Source organism: Sprattus sprattus (genome assembly GCF_963457725.1).
Source record: "Sprattus sprattus genome assembly, chromosome: 17".
NCBI lineage: Eukaryota > Metazoa > Chordata > Actinopteri > Clupeiformes > Clupeidae > Sprattus > Sprattus sprattus.
In genome coordinates, this window is record NC_137915.1 from 18,024,659 (window position 1) to 18,050,267 (window position 25,609).

Here is a 25,609-nt window from a genome sequence, read left to right on the forward strand (position 1 = left end):
CCTTTTATAATTCAACTACTCAGTGGGTTATTGTATGATTGGAATCAGTGTTTACAGTTGCAAGAAAGAGATCAATATTTAGAAAATCTATATAGAATCATAATCTCTATTGGTGATTTGTTGATTGATTGTGTTTCCAAAAATCTGTATTTGTACTTGTCAGGACCTTTAAAATCCTTTTAATGCAAAAATGTGAAGTCAGTCCAAAGTGTGGGCTTCTGTTACTACTTCTGGACTTAAAGCCCTTCTGAGCACGTATCTCATATTCTCCTTGTTAAAATCAGAAATGGCATTTTGAGAGGGACGTTGACATAGGACACCAAGATACACATGAGATTTGTTAGATAACCAGGAGAGAGAGAGAGCTGTGGAAAGTCCACAGCCTCACTGGAGTCACACTGTTCTTTAAAGATTTGATAATATGGTCGTTCATCCTCCTTTGTCCTGGTAGATTCATTTACGTTGCCTTAAGTTCATTACCCAAGTCTTATCGTAATGCAGTTCAGTTTGTAATGCATGTTTAACTGCATGTGTAAATTATGCCTGTCTGTGCTGTGTGTATGGGACCAGAGACGGACAAAGAAGGTCATTTGTCTCAGTCCTAAGACCAATGGGACAGTAACAGTATTAGCCAGTAATGATAACTGAATTGATTCTTCTTATTTACCATGATTTATCTCTTTGCTGTTGATGTGTGTTTCTGTGAATTGCTCTACATCTCAGAGAGTTCTGGACAGTCGTGTGATCTCTCTGTAAGTTTCTCGGGGGGGGACAGTGTGTTCCATTGTGCTCTTACCTTAGTGCTGTGACCTTCTTTGACTTTCTTTGACATTATTTGACATTTCCTTGACATTCTTTTCTCACACTCCAGGCTTAGGGTACAGTACGTAGTTCTGTGGATGTAGATGCAATGCAAGTATAGTAAACAGTTTTGAAACAGTTATGGTAATTTGATGGATACTTTGAAGACTTTGGGGAAACCGGTTTTAAATAAAACTGTATACATTACTTCATGCAGTTTATAATTAGATTCTCAGTCTCACACTACCATTGACCTCCCCTAAACGGCGCACAGTAAGTTAGAGATTTCCTTCCTCTCTGGCCCTCTGTGGTTTGTGATAATGGCCTTCGTAATGTTACATTATGACGGGGTAACTGGTCGTAGCCTCTCAGCGTAACTGGTGTTAATCACATTTGTGTAGTCTGTTCTCCTCATCTGTGCCTTATCAGTGAGCAGTGCTCCCTCCAGCTGCCTTCCCCTTCTGAAGATGTGTTGGTCTGATCCTTTTCAGTTTAATGAATCTCTTCAATCTGAGTGCCTTAAACTGGTTATTGAATAGTAATAGTTAATATGGATATGAATGACGTTCTCTCCAATTTTCTTTGTGCCAGAAATACATTTAGCTAGCATCATTATTTGATCCTCATACGTGGTGAAATATAAGAATAGTTTGTTCATGACACGGAATCACCTGTGTTATCTTTATGTTTTAATAGGGCTAACCTTGATGAAAAAATCGTCCTCTCTGTCCCAAGTACTTCATGTGTTTGTTTTAGTTTTTTTATTTCACTCTAAAGATAATTTTCTCTTTACCCTTTTGACACACTTTATCTTTGTCTCATCACCAGGAGCAGGAGGATGAAGAGGAGGAGGAAGAGGAGGAGAAGATACGGCAGAAAGTGGAGCTGGAGGATGACCTGCTGTTCGAGGAGGACCTGGACCTGGGGGAGGGCTGCGAACTAGCTGAGGGGGAACTGATGGAGGAGGGGGGCGAGGAAGTGGAGGAGGAGATGAAAGAGCTGGAGGAGCCGGAGGAGAGCACCAAGATGAAGATCTTACGTCAGATCGCCGCCGTGGCGTCCAAGCTTAAGGAGATCATTGGCAATCTTATTACCACTGCCGGGAAAGTGGTCGTAACCATATTACTGGGCCTGACAGGTACCGCACATACCCTTTTACAGGGGAACATTTGAGTTACATTTTAGCCAATATCAGTTGAACATCACAGAACAAGATGTAACATGCAGCAACATCATTAACATCTGTCTTTGTGGGCACCATGGCTCGATGCATGGCTCAATGGCCAAAGCATAGCAAGAGAAAACTGTGTGAGCATATCAGGTGTGATATACAGATGGCTGTGTCATTGCATTGTAGACTTATATATAATTAAGATGTCTTTCAGGCATAATCATATGAGTAAGAGACTCTGCGCTCTACTTCAGAGTAAGTTGGTTGGAGAGTAAAAGTATCTTTAGACCGTATCTACAGCATCTATTTAGATTGGAAATGGAGCCTCAGAACTGTATACTATATTACTCATACATTATGTTGAGCAGTGTAGAGTGTTATTAATCTGTCATAATTATTATGAGTCATTTGGTGATAATTGAAAAGCCTAGCATGAAGGGCCTCCATGAAGCACCTCTCCTCCCCAGCTGTAGCAGTGCCTCTTCTGTCTCCAGGGATCATGCTGCCCTCCCTCACCTCCACGGTCTACTTCTTCACCTTCCTGGGCCTGTGCACGTGGTGGTCCTTCTGCCGCTCCTTCGACCCACTGGTCTTCAGCTGCCTGTGCGTGCTGATGGGCATCTTCAGCGCCGGCCACCTCATCGTGCTCTACCTCTACCAGTTCCAGTTCTTCCAGGAGGCCGTTCCCCCCGGAGACTACTACGCCAGGTCAGTGCAGTGCCAGGGCCTCACTGGCATGGAGATGGAGAAGTAAGCCCTGCACTGAAGGGCACCATTTTTTTTTATACGGTAAAGTGTCCACTGTCCCGCTGTAGTTAAAGTAAAAGTGACGAAATGTAAAGTGATTAAATGAATATCTGTGAATCTGATATACACTGCAAGTCAAATGTCCCAGTATGAAATATCGTTTGGATTTTGTTATTTCATATTTCACGTTTTGCCCTCCTTGCAGGACTATGCATATGGTATTTGCTTCTGGGGCATGTTTTGACATGATTAGAATTGTGCAGTTGAATTTTAGCAGTCAAATGTATGGGATATTGTAGGTTTTTGCAAACTTTCTATATACAGAGTGCCTTTCAGCTAAATCTGCCCAAGGCAATCCCGTCTGCGCTAGAGTGACAGGCCCCAAATTCAGAAAGCTCTGCAGATTTCATGCAGGTTGGACGAGTGGTTTTTGTTTGACTCAGTTTTGGCCGGCACATCTTGTACGAAACCACCAAAGACATATATTTCATGCAAATAATATAACTTTTACAGTATGGATTCCTGGAGACACAGTGCATATTTCATTACTGTGACCAATGAGATTACAGAGCGCACGCAAAATTGGGCGGAAGGATCAAAGAGGTACGGAATCCAATCAAGGGCTTGCACTTCAGAGAGACATTGTGCGGGAACTGTATATGTGAGAGCCGGTGTCAGGTGACCATGAGCTTCAATCACGCCTGTCATGGTTGCTCGTAACGTCCAGCAACTGCGCCAGCGGTTATCACCGTAGAGATCGTGGTGGGTGCGAAGTTGAAAGGCAGATGCATTCCTTTCGGAGGTGAGCTGTCAATGAATGTAGTTCAGCAAGATTAAAGGCGGCATAAAACATCTGCGTCGTCTGGCCTGATCCAGACAACACACAACAGTATGTCGGACATCTGCTCCGGCCACTTTGGCATGTTGTATTTCACTCGTCTTCACGGTTTTACCACCGTAACGAAAGTTGTGGGCTTTGTGGAAGTTCGGATCAGATGGGAAGTGACGTGGAACAGTGTATTGTTTGGGGTGTAACTGAGTGCTGCTGCGATAGAAAGGCAGTGCAATCTGTTTGAATTAAGGCCATCGTTTGTGATACACTTTACAATACTGGAACTACCTGTCTCATGGCCGTTGATATGTTGATGAGAAAAAGAAATAAAATGTCTGTGGGACACTCTTGAGCCTCATAATCGTCAAATGAAAATGAGAAACAAGGTTTTACCCTGTCAGAAAACTTTCTTTCCCTCTAAATTGTGCTGGGAATCTGCACATAGTGCATCAGTTATAACATGCTTGTTGGATCTCACACAAAATGAATATTTATGGATTTCTTCAAGGCTGGAAGCAAATTTGTGAATGACTGCACACACTGTGGGATTAAACTGTCCACCAAGCATCACAGTGCAGTCAAACCTCAAGAGGAATGTCGGCGCTCCCCCTGTCATTGCGTGCGTGCTCTCTACTTTGTGTTTAACAATATGTCGGAGTTGGTGGTCTAGCATGTTTTCAAAACGTAATTAAATGAAGGCATAGTTTGAATCTGACCAGGCAAGGTTAAGAGTAATTGCCTCGGAAATAGTTGTTTATCTAAAAAGCAAAAAATGCCACATAGGCTCTATGAATCAGATGCACAGTGTAAGTTAACCACCTTAAAGGCATTGTAATCATTTTTACCTCTGATCACAAAGGCACTCTTCTGAGCTGAGCTCTGAGAGCAGATGCACTGATCGCATCTCCCAGTACTGAAGTCCAACTGGAGCCAGCTGTCAGCCTGACCACTAGTGGAGAGTTCCTGGAGCGCTGCATGGGCTTGCAATAACATAGTCAGGGGTTAGACCCTAGGGAGATCACATACTGATGAAATCTACATAGGGTGGGTATTCCGATAAGTGCCATTGTTCAATCACCATATGGTCTAAGAGAGAGTTCAAACGGATAGTCTCTCTTGCATTTCACAATTGCTGTTGCGCAACAGTGCTTCTGGGAAGAGGATCCTAGTGCTGCAAATTGCCTTGGATTAAAAGTGTACTGAAATAAATAAAGGTGAAAGTGTGTATAGTCGTGGCAAGTCACTACTTGGCCAGCCACCCAGACGCTATTCATGCCCTTGCTCATCCTACCACAGGTCCTCTGGGCTGGGTAGAGGAGAGGACTGGAGAGGAGAAGAGAAGAGAGGAGAGAGGAGAGGAGAGAGAAGGAGATTAGAGGAGAAGAGAAGAGCAGAGGAGAGGACTGGAGAGGAGAAGAGGATGAGAGGAGAGGAGAGAGAAGGAGATGAGAGGAGAAGAGAACACTGTAAACCCGAACAAGTTCAGAGTACTTAAAACTTTTGATGTAACCGTTATCTAAACGGTTACATCAAAAGTTTTAAGTACTCTGAACTTAAAAATATATATTTTTAAGTAAACTTAACTTAAAAATTATACATCGGCTATACTGATTTATTTTGTTATCATTTTCATAATTTTTTAGTTCTCTGAACTCATATTATTACAAAATCATACAGGATTTTGCCTCGTCGGGTATTTGTGTTTCTCTGGGTCTTTCACAAACTAGTTATTACGCCCTTACAAGTTTTTGAAAGGGTATTTTCCTTACGTTCCAACTTCTTGCACAAGCTTTTACTGTAGAGAGAACTGTCATTGGTCAACCACCTTCCCAGTGTTGCCAGATGTACATTTACATCTGTGATTTAGCAGATGCTTTTATCCAAAGCGATTTACAAGGAATTTTGCATTTATAGATCAGGAGCAGTTTAGGGGCTCACACTTATACACTTGGTAAGGAGGAGTGGGAATCGAACTAGCAACTTTCAACCTCTCGATTACTAAACGACTCCTCTACCTTAAGTCTGCTGTCTCCGTCTCTCATCACAAGATCTTTTCAATGATGTTCTCAACGATGTTGATGACGTCAGATACTAAAAAAATATGAGTTATCAGGCAATGTTTACTCAAACAAATACATTCCAATAGAATTAAAACGTCTTCACTTGCTCAGAAAACTAATACATTTAAAGTTGGGTCAACTAAATACAAGGTTTCAAGTACTGAATACATAATGTTAATAAGTTAGTAGAACTATCTGGGTTTACAGTGAAGAGAGGGGAAGAGAGGAGAGGACTGGAGAGGAGAAGAGGTTGAGAGGAGAGGAGAGAGGAGGAGATTAGAGGAGAAGAGAAGAGAGGGGAAGAGAGGAGAGGACTGGAGAGGGGAGAGGTTGAGAGGAGAGGAGAGAGGAGGAGATTAGAGGAGAAGAGAAGAGAGGGGAAGAGAGGAGAGGACTGGAGAGGGGAGAGGTTGAGAGGAGAGGAGAGAGAAGGAGATTAGAGGAGAAGAGAAGAGCAGAGGAGAGGTGGCACCAGCAGCTCCAAAAGCACCCAGGTGGTTCCCATTATGGCGAGACCGCTCTTGGCCCTCAGTGAAATTACACAGCTGGATTCAGGGAACTCTACACGAATCACAAACAAAACTCAAGAGAGAAGGAGCGAGAGGGAGAGAGAGAGAGAGAGAGAGAGAGAGAGGGAGAGAGAGAGAGCGGGGAAGAGAGAGAGAGAGAGAGAGGGCGAGAGAGAGAGCGAGGAAGAGAGAGAGAGAGGCAGACAGAGAGGGAGGCAGAGAGAGTGAGAGAGATGTTTGGGGGTGGGTCGGTGAAAGAAATCAAAGCTGACTCTGAAAAAAAGTTACAGAAAAGGCATGTGAGTAAAGTAGATGCAATTCATCTAAATTAGACCTGGATCAGGGCACTGTGAAGAGCCACGGTGGTTGAGCTGCGAGAACTAGGGCGAGAGCGAGAGTGAGAGCGACAGGCCGTGAGGGCCTGCTCTGTGTAATAGTCGTCCATGCCGGTAGCATTGTTTTCAAAGGGGCCCTTAGTGCAGGATACAGGGCTAATTGCACAACTGTTGTCTCTGGTTAAAATATGCCTCACACTATCCCTGCGAAACCTGTTACTGACATCAAAACACAAACACTGCAGCAGCAGCTGTCAGAAGGACTCCCATTGTGGGTCGCGTTGGAAGTTGTTCCGCAAGGGAAGGTGTCACACAAGAATAATGAAACGGATCTGCAGTTTTCTCAGACTTAAAAGATGCATATAGACTGTTAAACTGTTTACTGATTTTTTAGGCATGAATGCATTATTATCATACCAGTATTCCCCATCTTCAGTAAGTAAAGCCATGAGTCTTATGTAAACTCATCATTGCCCAACACACTGATTTGGATCTGGCTCTGTGGAGTTAATGGTTTTGTTTCGCAGACAAAAGTTGAAAAATATGTCCCAAACCTTCACGAATCCACCACTAATCACCAAACGAAGAGCAGAGCCCTGCTAAACATTCCCTCTGGGACTTAAACAAAGCGGTCCCTGACAATCACCCCAAGGGCACAATCATCAGCAGCTTTGTAATTTAGCATTTGTGGTGAGGACACAGTTTTGATTACACCCTACCCAAAGCCCAAGTATGAGTGCTGAGTCCCCAAGAGCAGCCGTGCTGGAGACAGGAAATGTTAATTCAGAAAAACTGAGATTAGAACCAAATGGTGGGATATTTTTTAGTGGGGGCCGCACGAGAGGAGTATTGGACAGGCAATATTAAGTGTGAATTTTGTGTGAGCTCGGTTCTCACTTTGTCTTGGTTTCTGTGTGTAAGTGTGTGTGTGTGTGTGTGTGTGTGTGTGTGTATCGGGTTCTCACATTTTTTATCTTTAATAATTCAGTCACAGAAATGTCCTCAATGACTCATGTTTGTGCTGGTAATTGGCAATGCGCAGAAGTCATCCACCAGCAGAGGATGTTGTTTACACCTGGCTGTGTGGTTTCTTCCTGTTTGGCCACAATTCAACTAACTCCTCACACACACACACACACACACACACACACACACACACACATCTCTGTGACGGTGATTGTGATTATGCCGTATCAGCATTTGGAGGCGGCAAAACCACTAAAAATGATTTTGGTCAATCTGACACACTTGATATTAAGTGAGAATGAGAGCCAGTGCTTGTGTGCGTTATATTTTTTGGCGCCGAGCTGGGCTTTTTTATGCACTGTTAAAGAGGCATCTGGTGTTTGTTTTCCTCCGCAGGCTACCAGTGAAGGGAGAGAACAAAAATAATGGAGGTGCTCAATGTAGATGTAGATAAAGGAAAACATTACCATCCATTACCATACTCGAGGACAGCTGATTCAGTTGAGACATTTTGTTGTCTCGAGAAGTTTCCTGCACTGTATTGGGAATTTTAGATGAGATATCTTTTTACAAAATAAAAGGGTGCTAAGTTCAGAAAATGTTTTATGTAAAGAAATTGTAATCATTGTTTCACTGGGGTTACACATATCCATAAATCAGAGAATACATCATTGTGGTTGGTCATGTTATTTGAACTTATGGCATCCACCAGATGGGAGGTATGAGCTACTCTATAAATGATCTGCCAGGACGTGACCAGCACTTTGGGCTGAAATGAATGAAATACTATGAATGATGTACAACAGAGCCATGGTTTCTTTTTGGTTCTCTTCTTTCCATCACACAGCTGATCCGATCTGTTCTGATCTGCTCTGGGAGAAATACTGCACCAGTAAAGTTTTATTTTTACTTCTCTTGCCACGTGCCAAGATGCAGAGGGTTGTGATTCAAATGAAAAACCACATTTGGGAGAGTTTAATTTAGCCAGATCAACCCAGGCTGAGATTCTTACTTCAAAGCGTAATCTTACTCTGATCACCACCAGGCCAACATCAGAACACACGTTTCTCTTTTTAATATCACATACTGCACAAATACATCTCGCTGTAATGCATCTTACCCCAAAACCCGTGTCTGGCTGTGCTTTGTACTGTTGCTAGATTCTGGTTCCCATCTAGTGTGTTCAATTTGGGATTTCAAGTCATATTCAGCTATATTTTAATGCAGTTTATGGTGACTCTTTTCAATTTTGCAAACTATTGAGGTGGTTTTAGACTATTCGTGCTATTTCGGTTTCATAAATGCTTTGCTAAGATTACATGCCATAGGCCCTTTTTCCAAATGGAAATGACGCCGAAAATCTATTATCCTTTCTTGCATCTTCTGTCACTTATACAGTTTTCTACTGTTTGTTTGTTTCCTGCTTTTACCTCCTCAGTTTGTTTGGCATCTCCCCAGTGGTCCAGATTGACTGCTCCCACACCTGGATGTTCAAGGTCAATCCCGAGTTGCCATGGCATCACTTTGTCAATCCCATCATGCTCCTGGTGCTCTACTATACTCTGGCCACGCTCATCCGCCTGTGGCTGCAGGAACCCATGGCGACGGTGAGCCCCAGCCCAGTTGTCTATCTCGCGGCACTATCAAATAGCCGGGTGAAGTAACACAAAATGGTGGCATGTTAGCCCCCCTGTACGAGGTCATGGTGGAAGATTTTGAATTGAGCTCCAGGTTGTTTTCTCTTTGCTGTTTCATTTAACTGTATTTCATTTCATTGTTCCAGACCTCTAGTATTACCTCTTGTCTCTAATGAAAAGGCCACAATGAAAAAAGGTTTCTATATATAACTCAGTCTTTATAGCCCTCTTAAACTCTTGCTTGATCATTTGACAGTTAATTGCATGGAACTCAATTCCCATGAATGAGATCTTACTGCAATGACATCAGTCATTCTGACATTTATGCCTGCATTATGAGGTGCAATGTGCCATGGAAGGAGCCTCTCAGACACAGGCAGCTGAGGCGGTCTTCAAGGGTTACTGTGTGTTAATTGACATGGGATGATTGTTGTGGTGCTGTAGGAAGGCAGAAAGGAGGAGGAGACTGAAGTGGAGGAGGAGGAAGAGGAGACGAAAAGTAATAATGACCTTAACACAGCGGAGAAGAAAAGAGAGCTGTGGAGGATGACGCACTACAGAACAGATGAGAGAAATGTACTGAACTATGCTAATTTAAAGTCTATACTCTGAGGGTTCTAGTATACACAAATGTGTATAGTGATGAATATATTATCTTATTATACGGCTCCTCAGAATGTTGCAAAAAGTTCCATTGATTTGAGTAGCCCACCCCAACGTTCGGAGGTCTGATTTTTATAATCATCAAGCCCATGAAATCTTTATAATGGCCTTGTACAAAAAAATAATGACCGCTGCCATTTGCAACGGGTTTTATGCTTTTAATTCACATCTTTCATATAATTAATTAGTCAGTTCACTTAACATAAATGAAATGCATTGTAACATGAAGTCAGCAAGTAATCCGTTGCTACGCAACACCTGATACTTTAGTAGTATTATTTGTGCAGAGAACAATTTTTTCTTTGTTTTGGCAAGTATTCGTATAATAAGCAGGATAATCTGTAGGTCAGTTCCTCCTGTTGGGATTTATTTTCTGATCCAGACTATACATTATTCCTTACTTATTCATTGGTTTGGTTGAATTTCCCACTGTGACACATTCTTCAGAATGTCTTGATATTTTGATATGTGCACACCTATGAGGTAGTATAGGTGGCCGCAGTACCACCTTGAACGTGCTTTCATGTCTGCTACACAAACGCTGTAGAATTCTTGGTAAATTACTGTAACAAAATATTATTTGAATAAAACAATCCAATACTTTTAAAAGTTTAGGTTAGAGGATTTAGCATGTATTGTATGTTTAAGGGTTAGGGTTAGGGTTTAGTATTCAGTGTGGAAAAATATTTCACATAAACTCCATTGTGCACTAAACAATGCATTTTGGAGGACTGTGTGACCCTTGTAAATGTGTAACACCTTCACTGTGTGTATCTTTATAGGAAAACTGTCATATTGAGATATAGGCACAATAATAGTGTTGTGTGTCTGGTTTTATTTTTCAGCTCATCTCCACACAGGATGGCTACAGCACTCCAGAGGTTTGTCAATGAGTCTCTTTATTTATAGGAGTTGTTAACCCCAATGTAGTGATCTTCAGAATTATTATTATTATTACTATCTTTATTATTGTTGTGTTGTTGTTGTTATTATTATATTAATATTAATATTAATATTGATATTAATAGTAATATCAATACTAATCCTTCTACTACTACTATTACTCCTACTACTAATAATAATAATTGTGCAATGGGTGTAGTATTTAGTGAGCACATTACTCTGTCATAAGTGCAAAAATACATACAGAGTAATTACATTACTTAGGGAAACCCTAAACACCTTTTTTAACGCCGAGATGTGCAACGAGAAGTTCTGGTTCCCTGGTAAATGAGGGCCTCTCTCCTGTGCCCACTACAGGTATTGATTGTGACCTCTAACGGTCTTCCTGTGAACCTGAGGTCCAGTACTTCTCATGACAACGGGCCCCTGAGTCTGGATCTTTACTCCATGCCAGAGTATGGACCGGGCCAGTCAGAAACAGAACCAGGTGAGTGGCCCTCTGCCTCATCTCCAAACTCCCTCAATGGGGTGGCATTCTGGGAAATTGCAGAGGTGGTTTCGCAGAAAATCTTGTTTTTTGGTGGGGCGGGGGGCATTGGAAAGAGTTTTGGGCTTTCATTCCAAAAGTGCCGTAGTGGTATTAGGTGATTCATATCCTCCTTCACACACGCACACACACACACACACACACACACACACACACACACACACACACACACACACACACACACACACACACACACACACACACACACACACACACACACACACACACACACACACACACACACACACTCTCTTACACACAACCACACATACACACACACAGTCGCCCACTCTCATCTCACCCTGACCTATGCCTCCTCTGGCAGAGCGAATGGATGCCAGTGTGTACGAGATGGAAAGGCCGCTGGGTGATTTCTCTGAAGCGCTGGAGGCTGGAGAGGACAGGAAGGAGGGCCAGAGGAGGGTGAACGCGGCAGTTAAGGCCTTCGCCTTCATCATGAAACAGAGCTACATCTGTGCCCTCATCGCCATGATGGTGAGACACCACACACACTACACATCGGTACAATGCAGCACCACACACTACGCCAAACAATGGGGTATAGTAGGCTACAAGGATGTGCAACATTACGGTGTACTAGAAAACTGTTGGATACAATGTAGAACAAATCAGTTTTATGTTAGAACTGATTCAACTTTAAAATGTTAAAATGACAAACAACACTTTGAACAACATAACACATAAGTAGGAAATTATAAATCAGCACAGATTAGCACTGTTTATTATCACAGTACAACAACACATTGCATTTTACAGCAAATGTAATGTACAGGGAAATATAAAAAAAACTGAAAGTCTATCCACTAAAATTATCGCAATTTCAGGCACAGAATAAGTGTCTCTTTGGCAAAGATAAGATGAGGCATCTAGACACGCAGACACATTTAGACACAAATGAAGGTTTAGTTTGACAGGCTTAGAGACTTGATATCACTAAATTATGTGAACGTGTGAAAGTTGCCCAGACGTTTAGCAGACATAATCCCTCTGCAACAGTACCCTGAGCGGAGCTTCCTCTCACGGCCTGGCTCACCCAGTGGCACCGCTCACACGCCAGCCTCCTTCTCAGCTCCAGTAGCTCATTTGGTCATTAGCGGTGATGGCGCATTAGCCTGCTACCACAGGCCTAATGGAGTAATGCATGCCATGTGCTGCCTGCTGCCGATAGGGTAGCCACCCGCCGACACGCTAAGCCCCTCAGCCCTGCCACGCCGGCCTGTCTGTGGGAGCATGGTTAGGGATGGGGATAAGTCTGAGCTGCCTCAAGGCAGGTCTTAAGGCCCTGTCTGTGGGAGCATGGTTAGGGATAGGGATACGTCTGAGTGAGAGGCCATAAGACAGGTCTTAAAGCCTTGTTGAAAGATGCCTGAGAAAATTACCTCCTGGGCTTGCTTTTCGGTTTTGGCTGTATTTCTCAAACAGTAGAGATATAGCTATAAAGTCATAAAACTGTACAGTCAGTACAGCCGTGTGACTTTTGTGTATTTCTGACACAGTAGAGTAGCTATACAGTTACATGCTGAACAGTTACATATAGCTGGATTGTAAACATTGCATACATTTGCTGAGTGTAAGTATAATATAACCAATTTTTAGAGGGTCTCACTCTCGGAAAACGTCTGAGCTGGGCCACCATGCTTCTCTGACAGCTTGGATTTATACAGGTTAGGACGTCTCCCTGCCGACTACGTCAGGCAGCCAAGCCCATGAAATGAGGTAGCCCAGGCTTTCAGTAACGGGAAATAAGTCACTTGTGTAAAACCTATGGCAGCAGTCGTGGTAGTGAACCCTGAGGTTCAACAGGAAATGAAGAAAGATGAGATTCAAGAGGAAAAGGGAATGTCTAGAAGGAAACATGCCGCTAGGCCGCTTCTGTCCTACATGTCAGCCTAAGAGTTTAGCGCTGGCTCCAGTGATGCTTACTCCAGCAATCAGTTATATACTTTTCTATACAAAATTATGAAATAATTAAACATTAGAATATATCTAAATAACATAGAGGTACACCTTAACTGAGTCATGTTTGCTTTGGAAAGAATAATCAGTTGGTTTCCCATAGCAATTTGATCCAATCTAAATAACAGATATTGGGAGACATGTAGCTTAATCACATAATGAAGCCCGTCTAGGTAAGCAGTTGGCCAGAGAGGCGCCCGGTCAAGGCTGACTATCTCCAGTGCAGACACCCTCTTCATCAAAGATGAAAATATGCTGACCTTTATTTACACTGAACTCTTGTAACTCAAGCATAATCGTGCATGAACGCTGAAATGTAATGTAAGGCGTTTTGGTGTGCAGGCGTGGAGTATCACCTATGTGAGCTGGCTGACCTTCGTCTTCCTCATATGGTCGTGCACACTGTGGATGGTGCGGGATCGCCGCAAGTACGCCATGATCACCTCACCCTTCATGGTGTTCTATGGAAACCTTCTCATCGTCCTGCAGTACATCTGGAGCTTTGAGGAGCTGGGGGCCGTGCCCGGACTCTTCCTAAAGAAGGAGGTGCCCTTCAGGGAACTGGGTTCCAAGGTAGGACTGCTAGGGGTTACAGGGGTCAAGATGAATTTGTCTTAATATTCAGCATTCTTGAGTGTGTATGTAGAAGTGTCCTGTGGGTATCCTTGCTGTGTCTTGTTTTGTGTCAAATATCTGTTTGCCTCTAGATACACATTTTTTTCATAGTCAAAGGTGGGTCTGCCATGAAAAGTTTGGGAACCACTGACCTACATTATTGGTATATTTTGTTCATTTTGAAAAACACATTTCAGTCTAGAGACATCAGCGCATGCTAATTTAGCATTGTGGATTCAGTGTCGGCAACACTCTTACAATCTCAATTTGTTGTTTTTTTTGTGTTGTCACTCAGATGTTGTGCCTCCTGAGCTTTTGGCTGCTGCTGCGACAGGCTCTGATGGAGCGTAAAGACAGGCAAAGAGAGGAGACGTCACTTTCAGACATCCGAGTAGAGGAACAGAAAATAGGTGAGACACACACCCGCAGACACACCCGCACACACGCCCACACACACTAACACTCACACGCACGCACGCATCATGATCAAGGATTAACATTCACATTGTTGCTACTATGTTGCATTTATTCTGTGTATTGAGCAGCAATTTTCATACTCTTCAAGATCAGTATTAGTACGTTACATATGGTGATAATAATTAAAAAGTCGTAAAAAACTATTAATTTCACATCCATTCTCTTAATCTTATATATTCGGATGTGCAATAATGAACTAATTAATAATTCAGGGTGCACCATTTAGATGTGACTGTATCCTAGGAATGTTGTTTGCCAAGGCCTCATGTCGGAGTCCCTGCATGAGGTCCTTTGATCTGCTGTATGTGTTTGATGTCTGTAAATATGCCTGTGATTCTGTGAGTTACACCCTTTCATACTGCTACAAATCTGTGCCTACAACAAAAACAAACTACATAGTTTAGGAGAGTTGACCAGTGTGCTGTTTTTGATTGTTGCTGCTCATTTCTTGCCTTTGTTGAAGGCTTTGGCAGCTGCCTGTGTTTGAAGGCGTAACATGTTGTTTTGTTGTGAGAAATAAAACTTGTACAATTGTACAACATTCTTGTGCACAGTGCATTCCACAGCCTCTTTCAGGTCCTCTATAGCAAGTTTTTTTTTCATTTTCCTACCTGTAAAATTCAAACAAATAAATTATAAAAGAAAAAGAAAACTAAGAATCCAGATGAACCAGGCACTCTGAAATACAGTAAAATATTATCACTGTTTCTCATCGTTACTTAAAACTTGGATCATTATTGGAGGTCTGGAAACATGTTTACTTTTTTAACAACAAAAACAACATTACCGTTCCTTTAACCGCCTGTGAACGCGCCTGTGTGTGTGTGTTTCCCTATAGAGAAGGAGGATGAGGAAGATGACGCAGGGGGCCCGAGGGAGATGATGGTCGTACTGGGCAGCACAGTCATGGCCATGTTAAACAAGTACTGGATATACATCTGCGGGGGGATGTTCTTCTTTGTCAGCTTCGAGGGACGCATCGTCATGTACAAGATCATCTACATGATGATGTTCCTCTTCTGTGTGGCTCTCTATCAGGTACTGCAGTAAATGCTCCTCATGCTCGTAAAACACAAATGTGTAGGATAATAGGATCTATACTACACTATACTAGGTAATATTCTTTCTGGCCTATGTATGGAATACAACATTCTAGCTATTCTTAATTCATGTGGCAGTATGCGTTCAAATTTTGAGCTTGGTTTTTGGTTGGTTCTCTTGTTTGAATTTGCTCTCATCTCAAAAAGTAATAAAAAATGTTTTAAACAGGGTAACTAGTAATCTTTAGCCTATAACATTTCAAAAGTAACCTTCCAAACCCTGGCAATATTAACTACTTGCTAACCGAGAGTGAGTGATGAAAGCGAATCAAATGCGGAGAGATCCCTAGCTGAGAGATAACTACCGCTGAAGAGTCAGAGTGAGGTTGTGCCAGCTTATCCTCACTAATGGAAAGCCTCTTGTCCAATCAGAAATTAATAAATAATTTGACCTTACTGTTGTATAATAAAATGTAATATAGTATAATATATGTAGTATTCAAGCTTTTAACAAGGGATATCTCAGGCAGCTGAAATAGGTAGCATTCTATTCTATCCTATCCTATATTCCTATAGTATGTCTGTAGTATTGACATGTGTGTATGATGATCTGCAGGTTCACTATGAGCACTGGAGGAGGATACTGAAGTACTTCTGGATGTCAGTAGTGGTCTACACTATGCTGGTGTTGATCCTAGTCTACACCTTCCAGTTTGATTCCTCTATTCATGTGTGGTCCAACATGACAGGCATGAGCACTAAAAGGTGAGTACTACTTACTTAAGTATGTGCGGGAATGTGTGTGTGTGTGTGTGTGTGTGTGTGTGTGTGTGTGTGTGTGTGTGTGTGTGTGTGTGTGTGTGTGTGTGTGTGTGTGTGTGTGTGTGTGTGGGTGTGTGTGTGTGTGTGTGTGTGTCTGTGTGTGTGTGTGTGTGTGTGTGTGTCTGTGTCTGTGTCTGTGTCTGTGTCTGTGTCTGTGTGTTCATTAGTGTAATGTTGTGTGTGTGTGTGTGTTTGTGTGTGTGTGGTAGGGTTTGCAGCTGCATATGTGTCCATGTGGACCATTTGTAAAAATCTCAGTCTTTATCCGAATTTCTCGATCTTAATTTTTGAATCATGTTTGCCAGCTTGTTTATACATACGTGTATGTATGTGTGTGTGTTTGTACATGTGTGTGTGTGTGTGTGTTTGTACGTGTGTGTGTGTGTGTGTGTGTGTGTGTGTGTGTGGTGTGTGTGTGTGTGTGTGTGTGTGTGTGTGTGTGTGTTTGTATGTGTGTGTAGACTGGAGGACCTGGGCCTGGAGAAGTTCTCGGTGCCGGCCCTCTTCACACGTATCTTCCTCCCCACCTCCTTCCTGCTGGTGTGCATCCTGCACCTGCACTACTTCCACGAGCGCTTCCTCCAGCTCACCGACATCAAGTCTGTGGCCGACAAGCAGAAGAGCCCCATCACCAGGTACCACAGCACACAACACACAACACAGCACACTGACCGGGGTGGGCCTGGAAGTCTAGTTGGGTTGCAGTTGCAGGAGGGGAGCGGTGGGAGCATGTTTTACCATGTGTGGATGGAGGTGCCCAAGAGACTAAATCATTCCCCCTCTCCTACTCCCAATATCCCCTCTCTGCCGAAACTGTTTATTTTTTATTTTTATTGAAAACCCAAGACAGGGAGATCTAATACAAACAAAAAGTTGAGTTTGATTTTAGTTTTCCTGTTAAGCAGTTAATTTGTCTTTCAATGAATGCTTAAATGAAGCGAATATTCTGTGATATGGGCTGGAAGATCTGTCTCATTTCAATAGTGTTTTAGTAATTTCCACAACTTAGATATTACATCTTCATTGCATAAACTGTATATTTGGTGTGACTTTTCTATTTGTATAATGTTTTCAATCATAACCATGGTTTCAGGCCAACATTTGTCTCTCCAAATGGATGGTTTGGCCTTTATTTGACCTTAAGGGAACATTTGCTTTTGGTGGTGGCGGAGTTTGCTAATGGACATTGGGAGTGGTTTATGGGCCTTTCCTTAGACATATTTCACCTCATGACGCACTTAAAAAGATTGGTGACATTCTACATATGGCTGATTGAACGTCACTTCCAGAAACTCAACCAGTCCAGGATCAGCACTTTTGCATGTGGTCTGAAAGGATTTTGTGGTTACATAATGTGACCGATCGAAAACAAATTTTATTTGATTTTTTAAATGTACATTGGCAGTATATATATTATCTATATATCATTCTCTCATTCTCTTTCAGTAGGCCTTCACAGACATCTCTTCTCCACACAGTTCACTGTACTTTGTACTTAAAACAAGTATCTTCTCAATGTGATAATCATTCTTCATCTTATCTAAGTATTGACACTGCATAACTACATAATCTAGTAATTTCTTGAGGAACTCACCGCACAGTTAGTTGACAATAAGAAGTTACGTAAAGAAGATCCCTTATGGCAGGTTTTAGTTTAGTTTCTAACATACAGTGTAATGGGTGTTGTAGCCTGAAGGTCTCTCCTCTCATCCCTCCTGTAGGCTGGTCCATCTGGACGGCAGTCTGGCAGATATCTCCATGATCAAACCCACGCTCAGCTCCACCTCCAAGGATGAGGAAGCTGGAGAAAAGGTGGACCTAGAGGAGGAGGAAGAGGAGGAGGAGGAGGAGGAGGAAGAGGAGGAGGTTGTGAAGAAAAGAAGAGATGAAGAGGCGCCGTGTTTGCCGAGCAAAGAGGAGGGCTTCTCTTGCCACACGGAGCCGGCGCATGACATTGGATCAGGTAGCGTAGCGTGACATTATAGTGTCATCTATAGCCACTTACTGTGCACCAAAAGACAAATGTTTTTTAATCACCACTTGTGTTCTTAAGTCCTGTTACAAATTCAGTCCCCTGTACATCAGGAATACACTCAAGGGCAACGCACTGGTCCGTTCAATTCATATACTGTATTTTCAAGGTACAGACATACATAATTCCCCACCCTTATGTATGTATATACCATATATAAAATACACTGTTGCAAGCACTTTAAACATAAAGACCATAGTGGCACTTTCAGTGTAATGTTTATTGTAACCTTTAATATTCTGACAATTTTAACACAGTATAGTTTTGGAAGGGCTCATTCAAGTAAAAAAAAAAAAAAAAACAGTAGTTCATTTGAGGAGACATGGCTGAACTTTTATATTGTAAGACAAGAAAGCTTTCCTCACTCACTAAAAGGCCTGAGTTGGAGAGCGCTTGAAATGGGATTGCTACCCGGGTAAACTGAGAACCTTTTCCCTTTGCCCCGTTCTAATAAAATTACGCCGCCTCAAGTGGAGCTTCAATGGAGATAAATTGGAGCCATTCAGAGGGGCCTGCTGAGAAGTGAATGCGCTGTGTAAATTGACAGAAGTGAATGCGCTGTGTAGAATATCAGAAGTGAATGCGCTGTGTAGAATATCAGAAGTGAATCCGCTGTGTAGAATGACAGAAGTGAATGCGCTGTGTAGATTGACAGAAGTGGTGCCAAATCCACATACAGGCTTTGAGCAGAGCAACACTATGCCCTGAGACATGCTTTTGCTGGCTGGACTGGGTGAGGCACGGAAGGGCGGTTAAACGCTGGAAATAAAAAAAAGTGTCTAGACATGGCATTCAAGGCGGTGCTGAGGATGGGTGACACTCGTTCTTTCTGTCTCTCTCTCTCGCTTTTTCTCTTTCTGTCGTTCTCGCTTTTGTTTAGCCAATCGCTTGGCCCCCCCTCTCTCCCATTATGTTGAATTGTCTGTAGATTCTTACAAACACGACAGCTGGTTGGAATGCCACCTCGGGGTGTTGAAGCCTTTCCAGTGTGATCAAAAAAGAAAAACAGGGAATTAGGGGTGGAATACTTGTCTATGTTACATGGTGTTTCATTCAGTTCTTTGGCTAGTACATTTCTGGTCAAAAGGATCTTTCAATATCATGGATAGATCTGGTGTGACTCACTTATAAATGGCCAAATGTTCAGCATTTCCATCAAATTTCCCAAAAGTGACTCATATTGTGCCATGCTATCATGACTCACACTGCCCTGTTGTACATCCACAGTCTCATTCTGACGCATTTCGAACCTCAGAAGAGCTGTTAGCTCCATATTTTCTCTACAATATTCCGTAAATATTCTCCATACTCTATCTGTCCCAGGCTGCCAAGGCTTTACAGCAGAGTGGCCATCCTAAGCTGGGGAACTGTTGTTTGGTGTGATGCGAGAGAGAACTGACACCCAGTGTACTGTACCTCACTGAGCGAGGAGAGTGTGTTTCGGCGAAAAACCTTCTAGAATTACTCATAAATGTGAAATTTCATAAATCAGGTCGAACGGAGACTCAACAAAGTGTCAGCAAGCATCAGTGTGATTTATCTGCTGGGCTTGTTGTTAAGGCTGGGTCATTGTTTTTAAGGCATTCCTCTCCTTATCCCGTAATCTGAAGGACTGTTTCTTAAGTGCTCTGTTTTATTCCAGCTGTGGCTATAAGAGATCTCATAGGGGTTACTGGGGTATTAAGTCCTGAGAATCAAATTCTAACTTATAATTTTCCTCTGTTAGACCCTAGCATTTGGATAGTCCCTGCCCTTGTATGCTCTGACTCCACTGTACATTTGTTTAAGACCTTTGTAAGCAAACTGTCCTTTTTGATTTATGCTGTGCATCAAACAAACCATTTGAGTCTTACTCAGTATACAGAGGCGTTTTCCTCTCATGAAAATGATTTAGGATTGCTTACAATAGCAGTTTTGATTTCCTTGTGAGGTATAAATTCATAACTATAACTATATATGATATATAACTATTTATTCACTATATACAGTGTATCAAAATAAATCTCTGTCACCTAAAACTAAATCATTAGATGAAGTATTTTGCTGAATTGTTCCATAAAATATGCCATGAGGATAAATGTTGCATTACTGTGAGTGGCATCTTCAGGTAGGCGAGACAGACCAAACAACTCTGCTTTGTTTATACAAGAGCTGGCAATCCCCTGCCTGACATAATGTCTTCAAGTGTGTGTCTGGGCTAAGAAAGCAACAGACACAACTTCTTGTAAAAGGATAGTATCAATGTAACCTGAACCGCCATGTCCTCACAGGTCATAATACATGCCGGTGAATAGTGCACGTAAATGTTATAAGTTGAGGTGCGTAAGTGGTTAAACAGCATGTATCTTATTAAATGCAAAAGCCTGAAGAATAAGTTATTCATGTAAGTGAATAATGCAAATAACAAATGTAAGTTTAATGTCTGTGGTAAAATGGCAAATGCTGCACCTCAAGCTCAAACAAGCTTCAGACACCAAGTTCAAGGGTTCCATGTCCAGAGAGCACACATTTTATTGGAAGTGTATATCTTCCACCGTACTGTAATTTGTTTTTGATAAGTGTCTAATCAACCCATACATGTCCATTTTGTTCATGGGTGTGGGATAAAATCTTTTGCTAAACGGATAAATGAATAGATAGTAAGTTTGTGTGTGTGTGTGTGTTTTTTTATGTGCAGACCTGCGTAACAAGTGGAGTCTGGTGGTGGAGCGCCTGACCGTGCTCTTCCTCAAGTTCCTGGAGTACGTGCAGCAGCTGCAGCTCCTCATCTGGTGGCTGCTGGAGCTCCACATCATCAAGATCGTCTCCTCCTACATCATCTGGGTCTCCGTCAAAGAGGTGAGCCCAGGGTGGTGAAGTGCACCATAGGAAGTCAAGTGTTTTGGGTTACCGAGTCAGTTGATTAGGTAGTGTTAGGTTTCACCGGATAGCACTGGAAATTGGTATGGATGTGTTCTACATGTGTGGGGTAAGAAAAATATCAGCTGTCAGGCGTAATTGAGCCAGTTAACTAGATCAGCCCAGAAAACAAGATAACAGAATCTTGGTTGTTGCATGTTCTGACAAACCAGATGACCGTATGTAGCAAAACATTCAGGAGGACCTCTGTTGAAGATATTTTGTCAAAAGAAATCAAGAACTTCCCTAAATATTTGTATTTGATATGGCAGTTGCTGATACACTCCACCCAGAACAGCTTAGGTGTTATGACTGCCGATCATTTTTCCGTGGCTTGAATAAATATTGATTGGTCGCTAGCCAAAACCTCGGTGGATATCAGGTAATGAAAAACAGATTGATATCAGAGAATGAAAACAGTGAACACCCTACTCTCACTGTCTCTCTGCAGGAGCCTGTAACACCAATATGCTGTTCTATTAAGTTTCAAAAGCATTCTTACATGCGAGACATAAACATTCAGTAACCATAGTAAAAATGATGGTGGTGAAGAAGATGATGAAGGTGATTAAGAAGAGCAAAATGATGACAATGATGATGATGGTGTTAATGATGATGATGATGATGTCTTTGTTTCCCAGGTGTCTCTCTTTAATTACATCTTCCTGGTGAGCTGGGCCTTTGCTCTCCCGTACAGCCAGTTCAGGCCGCTAGCCTCCAGCGTGTGCACAGTGTGGAATTGCGTCATCATCGTCTGCAAAATGCTGTACCAGCTGAGCTCCATCCAGCCCTCCACCTACGCCAAAAACTGCACCATGGTGAGGGGGCTGCACTCTGACTCATGGACTTCCTGTTAGGTCCCTCATTTGTTTTGTGAAGGACTTGTGTTCTTAGGATCCAAGCGTACAGTTGTTCAGACTCTTTTTGCCTCTCTCTCTCTCTCTGCCTTGTCTGCTTACTCTCTCATTTATTATCTCTTCATCTCATTCTCTCTATTTCTTTCTCTCTCTCCTTTTACTCCTCTGTGAACTACTACATTCTAATTCCCCTCATCTTTTTTAATCTCTTCACATTTTCTGCCTTTCTTCATTCTCTTCCTTTCTCTTTTTTTCTATTTGTATTTTTCTCCTCCTTTCTCCACCTTGTCTTCCCCTCATTCTCCTCCTGTGTCCTGTGTGCAGCCCCAGAACTACACAGAGGCAGAGAGGACTGAGATGTCTCGCTCCCTCCTCTACAGCGCCCCCATAGACCCTGCAAACTGGGTCGGCCTCAAGAAGTTCTCTCCTCTGCTGGAGAACCTGAGGGTGAGGGACGAATACTCAGACATGCACTCGCACACCCACCCACACACACGCACACACACATGCACACGCACACGCACACGCACACACACACACACACACACACACACACACACACACACGCACACACACACACACGCACACACGCACACACACATACACACACACACAAACGTTTTCTCTCACATCCAAAAAGAACTGTGTAAACCCGTCCAGCTGGACTGGAAACATTATAGCTTAGATAAGCATTTGACAGTCACTCATGCAGACTTGGCATAACTACTCAAATATTTAGATGTTATGCACAGCTATATGAACAGTGACATCAGTGTTTGTCCTATCTCACATACATCCCTTCTCTCGTCTCCTCTCTCCATCTCATTCACTTTCTTCTCTTTCTCTTTCTCTCTCTTCCTCTAACTCTCTCTCCCTTCCCTTTTTTCTTTCTTTTCCTTCTTCAGATCAACCTGGTAATGTTGGCCCTCCTGGCGTTCGAGGTGACCGTCTATCGGCACCAGGACTTCTACCGCATGAGGAACAACCTCACGGCCCCCGTCACCAGGTCCATCTTCCATGACATCACGCGCCAGCACCTGGACGACGGTATCCTCAACTGTGCCAAGTATTTCGTCAACTTCTTCTTCTACAAGTTTGGCCTGGAGGTACTCCCACCAACATTTATCCTCAGATGACATTGTCATGTGTGCAAAGCCATATTGTTTTCCATATGAATCATATAGGCTTAGGGAGGTGCTGGGGAGGAGGAGCTGGGGAGGCTGTCAATGTGAAATCAGTTAGCACTCCCCACTGTGAAGGGTTTTTAAACTGAGGTTGTATAAGGCTAACTCAGATTGTCAAGTTTAGAAGGTGTTTCAAATGGCTGAGCAAAATCAGATATCAACTCTCAATAAAAAACACTTTCACACACACTCTCCCTCTCTCTCTCTATCTCTCTCTCTCTCTCTCCTCTCCAACTCTCTCTGTCTCTCTCTCCTCTCTTCTCCCAGACATGCTTCTTGCTGGCGGTTAATGTGATAGGCCAGCGCATGGACTTCTACGCCATGCTCCACGCGTTCGGCCTGATCGCCGTGATGTACCAGCGGCGGCGAAAGGCCATCGCTCAGATCTGGCCCAAGTACTGCTGCTTTCTGGCCTGCATGCTCACCTTCCAGTACCTGATGTGCATCGGGATCCCCCCGTCTGCCTGCTCAGGTTGGTCTTCAAGAGGAGAGTAGAGAGAGTACAGAGGACATAAGCACTAATCAAACAGCTTCCTGCTCTCTGCTCACTGCTTTTTTACTTTGCTAAGGTACCCAGTGATTCTTACAGGTGGGCAGCCATCCAGTGCTCTAGTCAGCATCCAAAAGCATCTTAGTCCTGTGACTTGGGACATCTGATGAAAAACTGTTCACGCTGCTGACAAAATAAGTTTTAGGAAGTATATAGGAAGGATGCTAGGAAGACATGTTCTTATCATACACATATTCGTCTTCATTGCAAAATCCATATTTGTATGATTCCAGACTATGCATGGAGAGCCCCGTCATCCAGCATGGACTCTAATGTGGTGAAATGGCTCTTTTTCCCTGACTTTCACACCAAACCAAACCCCCTCTTCCTCCTCTGTGAGTAGCTGTTGAAGTTTACTCTAGTCTACATCAAAAAGTTCTTAAAATGGTGAGACCGAAATAATTAAGCTTTTCTTTTCTCTGCTCTTCTCTTTTCTTCTCTTCTCTTCTCTTCTCTTTTCTTCTCTTCTCTTCTCTTCTCTTCACTTCTCTACACTTCTCTACACTTCTATTTATTTCTGTTCTTTTCCCTTTTTTACTTCTTCCCTAATTTTTTATCCTCTGTTTACCTTCCTTGTTTTCTATTCTGTTGTTTACTTCCCATCCCATCCCATCCCACTCTTCTCTTCTTCTCTCCTCCCGTCTTCTCTTCTCTTCTCTCCTCCTTGTAGATGACTTCATGTTGCTGCTGGGTGTCTCGCTCCAGAGGCATGTCTTTGAAGAGGAGAATGAAGCAGCCGTGCGTCTTGTTGCAGGGGACAACGTGGAGATCTGCCGAGACCTTGACGCCGCAACCTTCAGCCAGCACAACCCGGTTCCAGACTTCATCCGCTGCAGGTAGACCTGGTCCTCAGGGGCTAGCTTTTAGACATGCTCTTATCCTGCACTGAGATTGCAGAGGATGTATCCAGCTGTTTGAATTATACAGTTATTTAGGTGATGGATGAAACACTCATCAAAAGCAAAAATTACAAGTAAGGCAGTGTGTAGTTGAAAAGCAGAGCAGGTGTCAGTGGTTTGAAGGACCAGGTGGTGCATGGTTCTCTCGTTTAGTTCAATTATCTTTAAGCCTTCCTCCTGAGTTGAAGCGATGGTCCTCTCATGGCAAATTCTCCAGATGTGTCTTTTTTATACACTGTTTATTCATTTAGCTGGTGATTGTATCCTGTACCAGCCAGGCAGGGCAGAGGATGATGTATCCACGAGGACTTCAGACAGGCCATTATAACTTAATGTGCTTAGGTGTGAAGTGGACCGTGTGCAAGTGTTAACATTTGCTGCCTAGTTTTATTGTCCAGTTCCTATGGTCCCTCTTCCGTTCAGAGGTTCATTGAAATGTTTCTGAGGTTAAATCATCTCCAGTTTCGATGGTATTCTTTGGGTGAGAGTAAAACATTGGATTTGCACCATCAAGTACAAATAAAACACAGGCATATATATTCTCTCCTCATTTCTCTGTCTGAAGAGTCCCTCTCATTATTCCATAAACTTGACATTTCATTTTAATGGACTTCAATACTTTTGTACACCATTGTTTTGACATGTGTACAGGGTTATCAGATCAATCGTCCCATTACCCACAAGGAAAGAATTTCTCGGGCTGTTGGGTTTCTCCTCGCCTCAAGTCCTAAAGATCTCAGATAACACAAGGAAGTCGAAGCTATCACTTCTTCCAACTCTTAACTGCCTCTTTTGTATTGGAAGCTGTTTGTCATGGTTCGTAACTCTATATTCCGTCAAGTCAAGAACATTTGCTGTTCTAACTTGACTCGCATCGAGCGCGTTGACAGTGCCTTGTGTGAACTTCTTGACATGGAATTCCATTAGGAGCCGATCTCCAATCCGTCTTTGTGGGGAGAGGCTCGCTTACTCACGCTGTTGACCTTGGCTAGTGGAAACAGGGAGCAAGCCGCTGAGATTCATTAAACAGAAAGGGCTTTTAGGGTCAGGAGAAAGTGCTGTACACGCAGAACCCAGTCAGTTAGCA

General features: G+C 42.8%; 1 protein-coding gene across 1 annotated transcript in view; it reads left to right on the forward strand.

Moving 5' to 3' along the window:
- The window catches only part of LOC308378480 (piezo-type mechanosensitive ion channel component 2-like), a gene marked incomplete at its 5' end in the record, with an annotated part of 111,520 nt that overhangs the window by 65,009 nt on the left and 20,902 nt on the right, over positions 1-25,609 (forward strand). The window contains 20 exons of the mRNA XM_080855416.1: positions 1,630-1,939; positions 2,467-2,680; positions 8,860-9,028; positions 9,503-9,634; positions 10,567-10,602; positions 10,982-11,111; positions 11,497-11,666; positions 13,491-13,721; positions 14,059-14,173; positions 15,079-15,278; positions 15,897-16,045; positions 16,564-16,737; positions 17,824-18,065; positions 20,812-20,972; positions 21,674-21,850; positions 22,214-22,336; positions 22,795-22,995; positions 23,341-23,545; positions 23,857-23,958; positions 24,294-24,459. Coding sequence (XP_080711542.1) covers positions 1,630-1,939; positions 2,467-2,680; positions 8,860-9,028; positions 9,503-9,634; positions 10,567-10,602; positions 10,982-11,111; positions 11,497-11,666; positions 13,491-13,721; positions 14,059-14,173; positions 15,079-15,278; positions 15,897-16,045; positions 16,564-16,737; positions 17,824-18,065; positions 20,812-20,972; positions 21,674-21,850; positions 22,214-22,336; positions 22,795-22,995; positions 23,341-23,545; positions 23,857-23,958; positions 24,294-24,459 — 3,407 coding nt within the window. The remainder of the gene's footprint in view (positions 1-1,629; positions 1,940-2,466; positions 2,681-8,859; positions 9,029-9,502; positions 9,635-10,566; positions 10,603-10,981; positions 11,112-11,496; positions 11,667-13,490; positions 13,722-14,058; positions 14,174-15,078; positions 15,279-15,896; positions 16,046-16,563; positions 16,738-17,823; positions 18,066-20,811; positions 20,973-21,673; positions 21,851-22,213; positions 22,337-22,794; positions 22,996-23,340; positions 23,546-23,856; positions 23,959-24,293; positions 24,460-25,609) is intronic.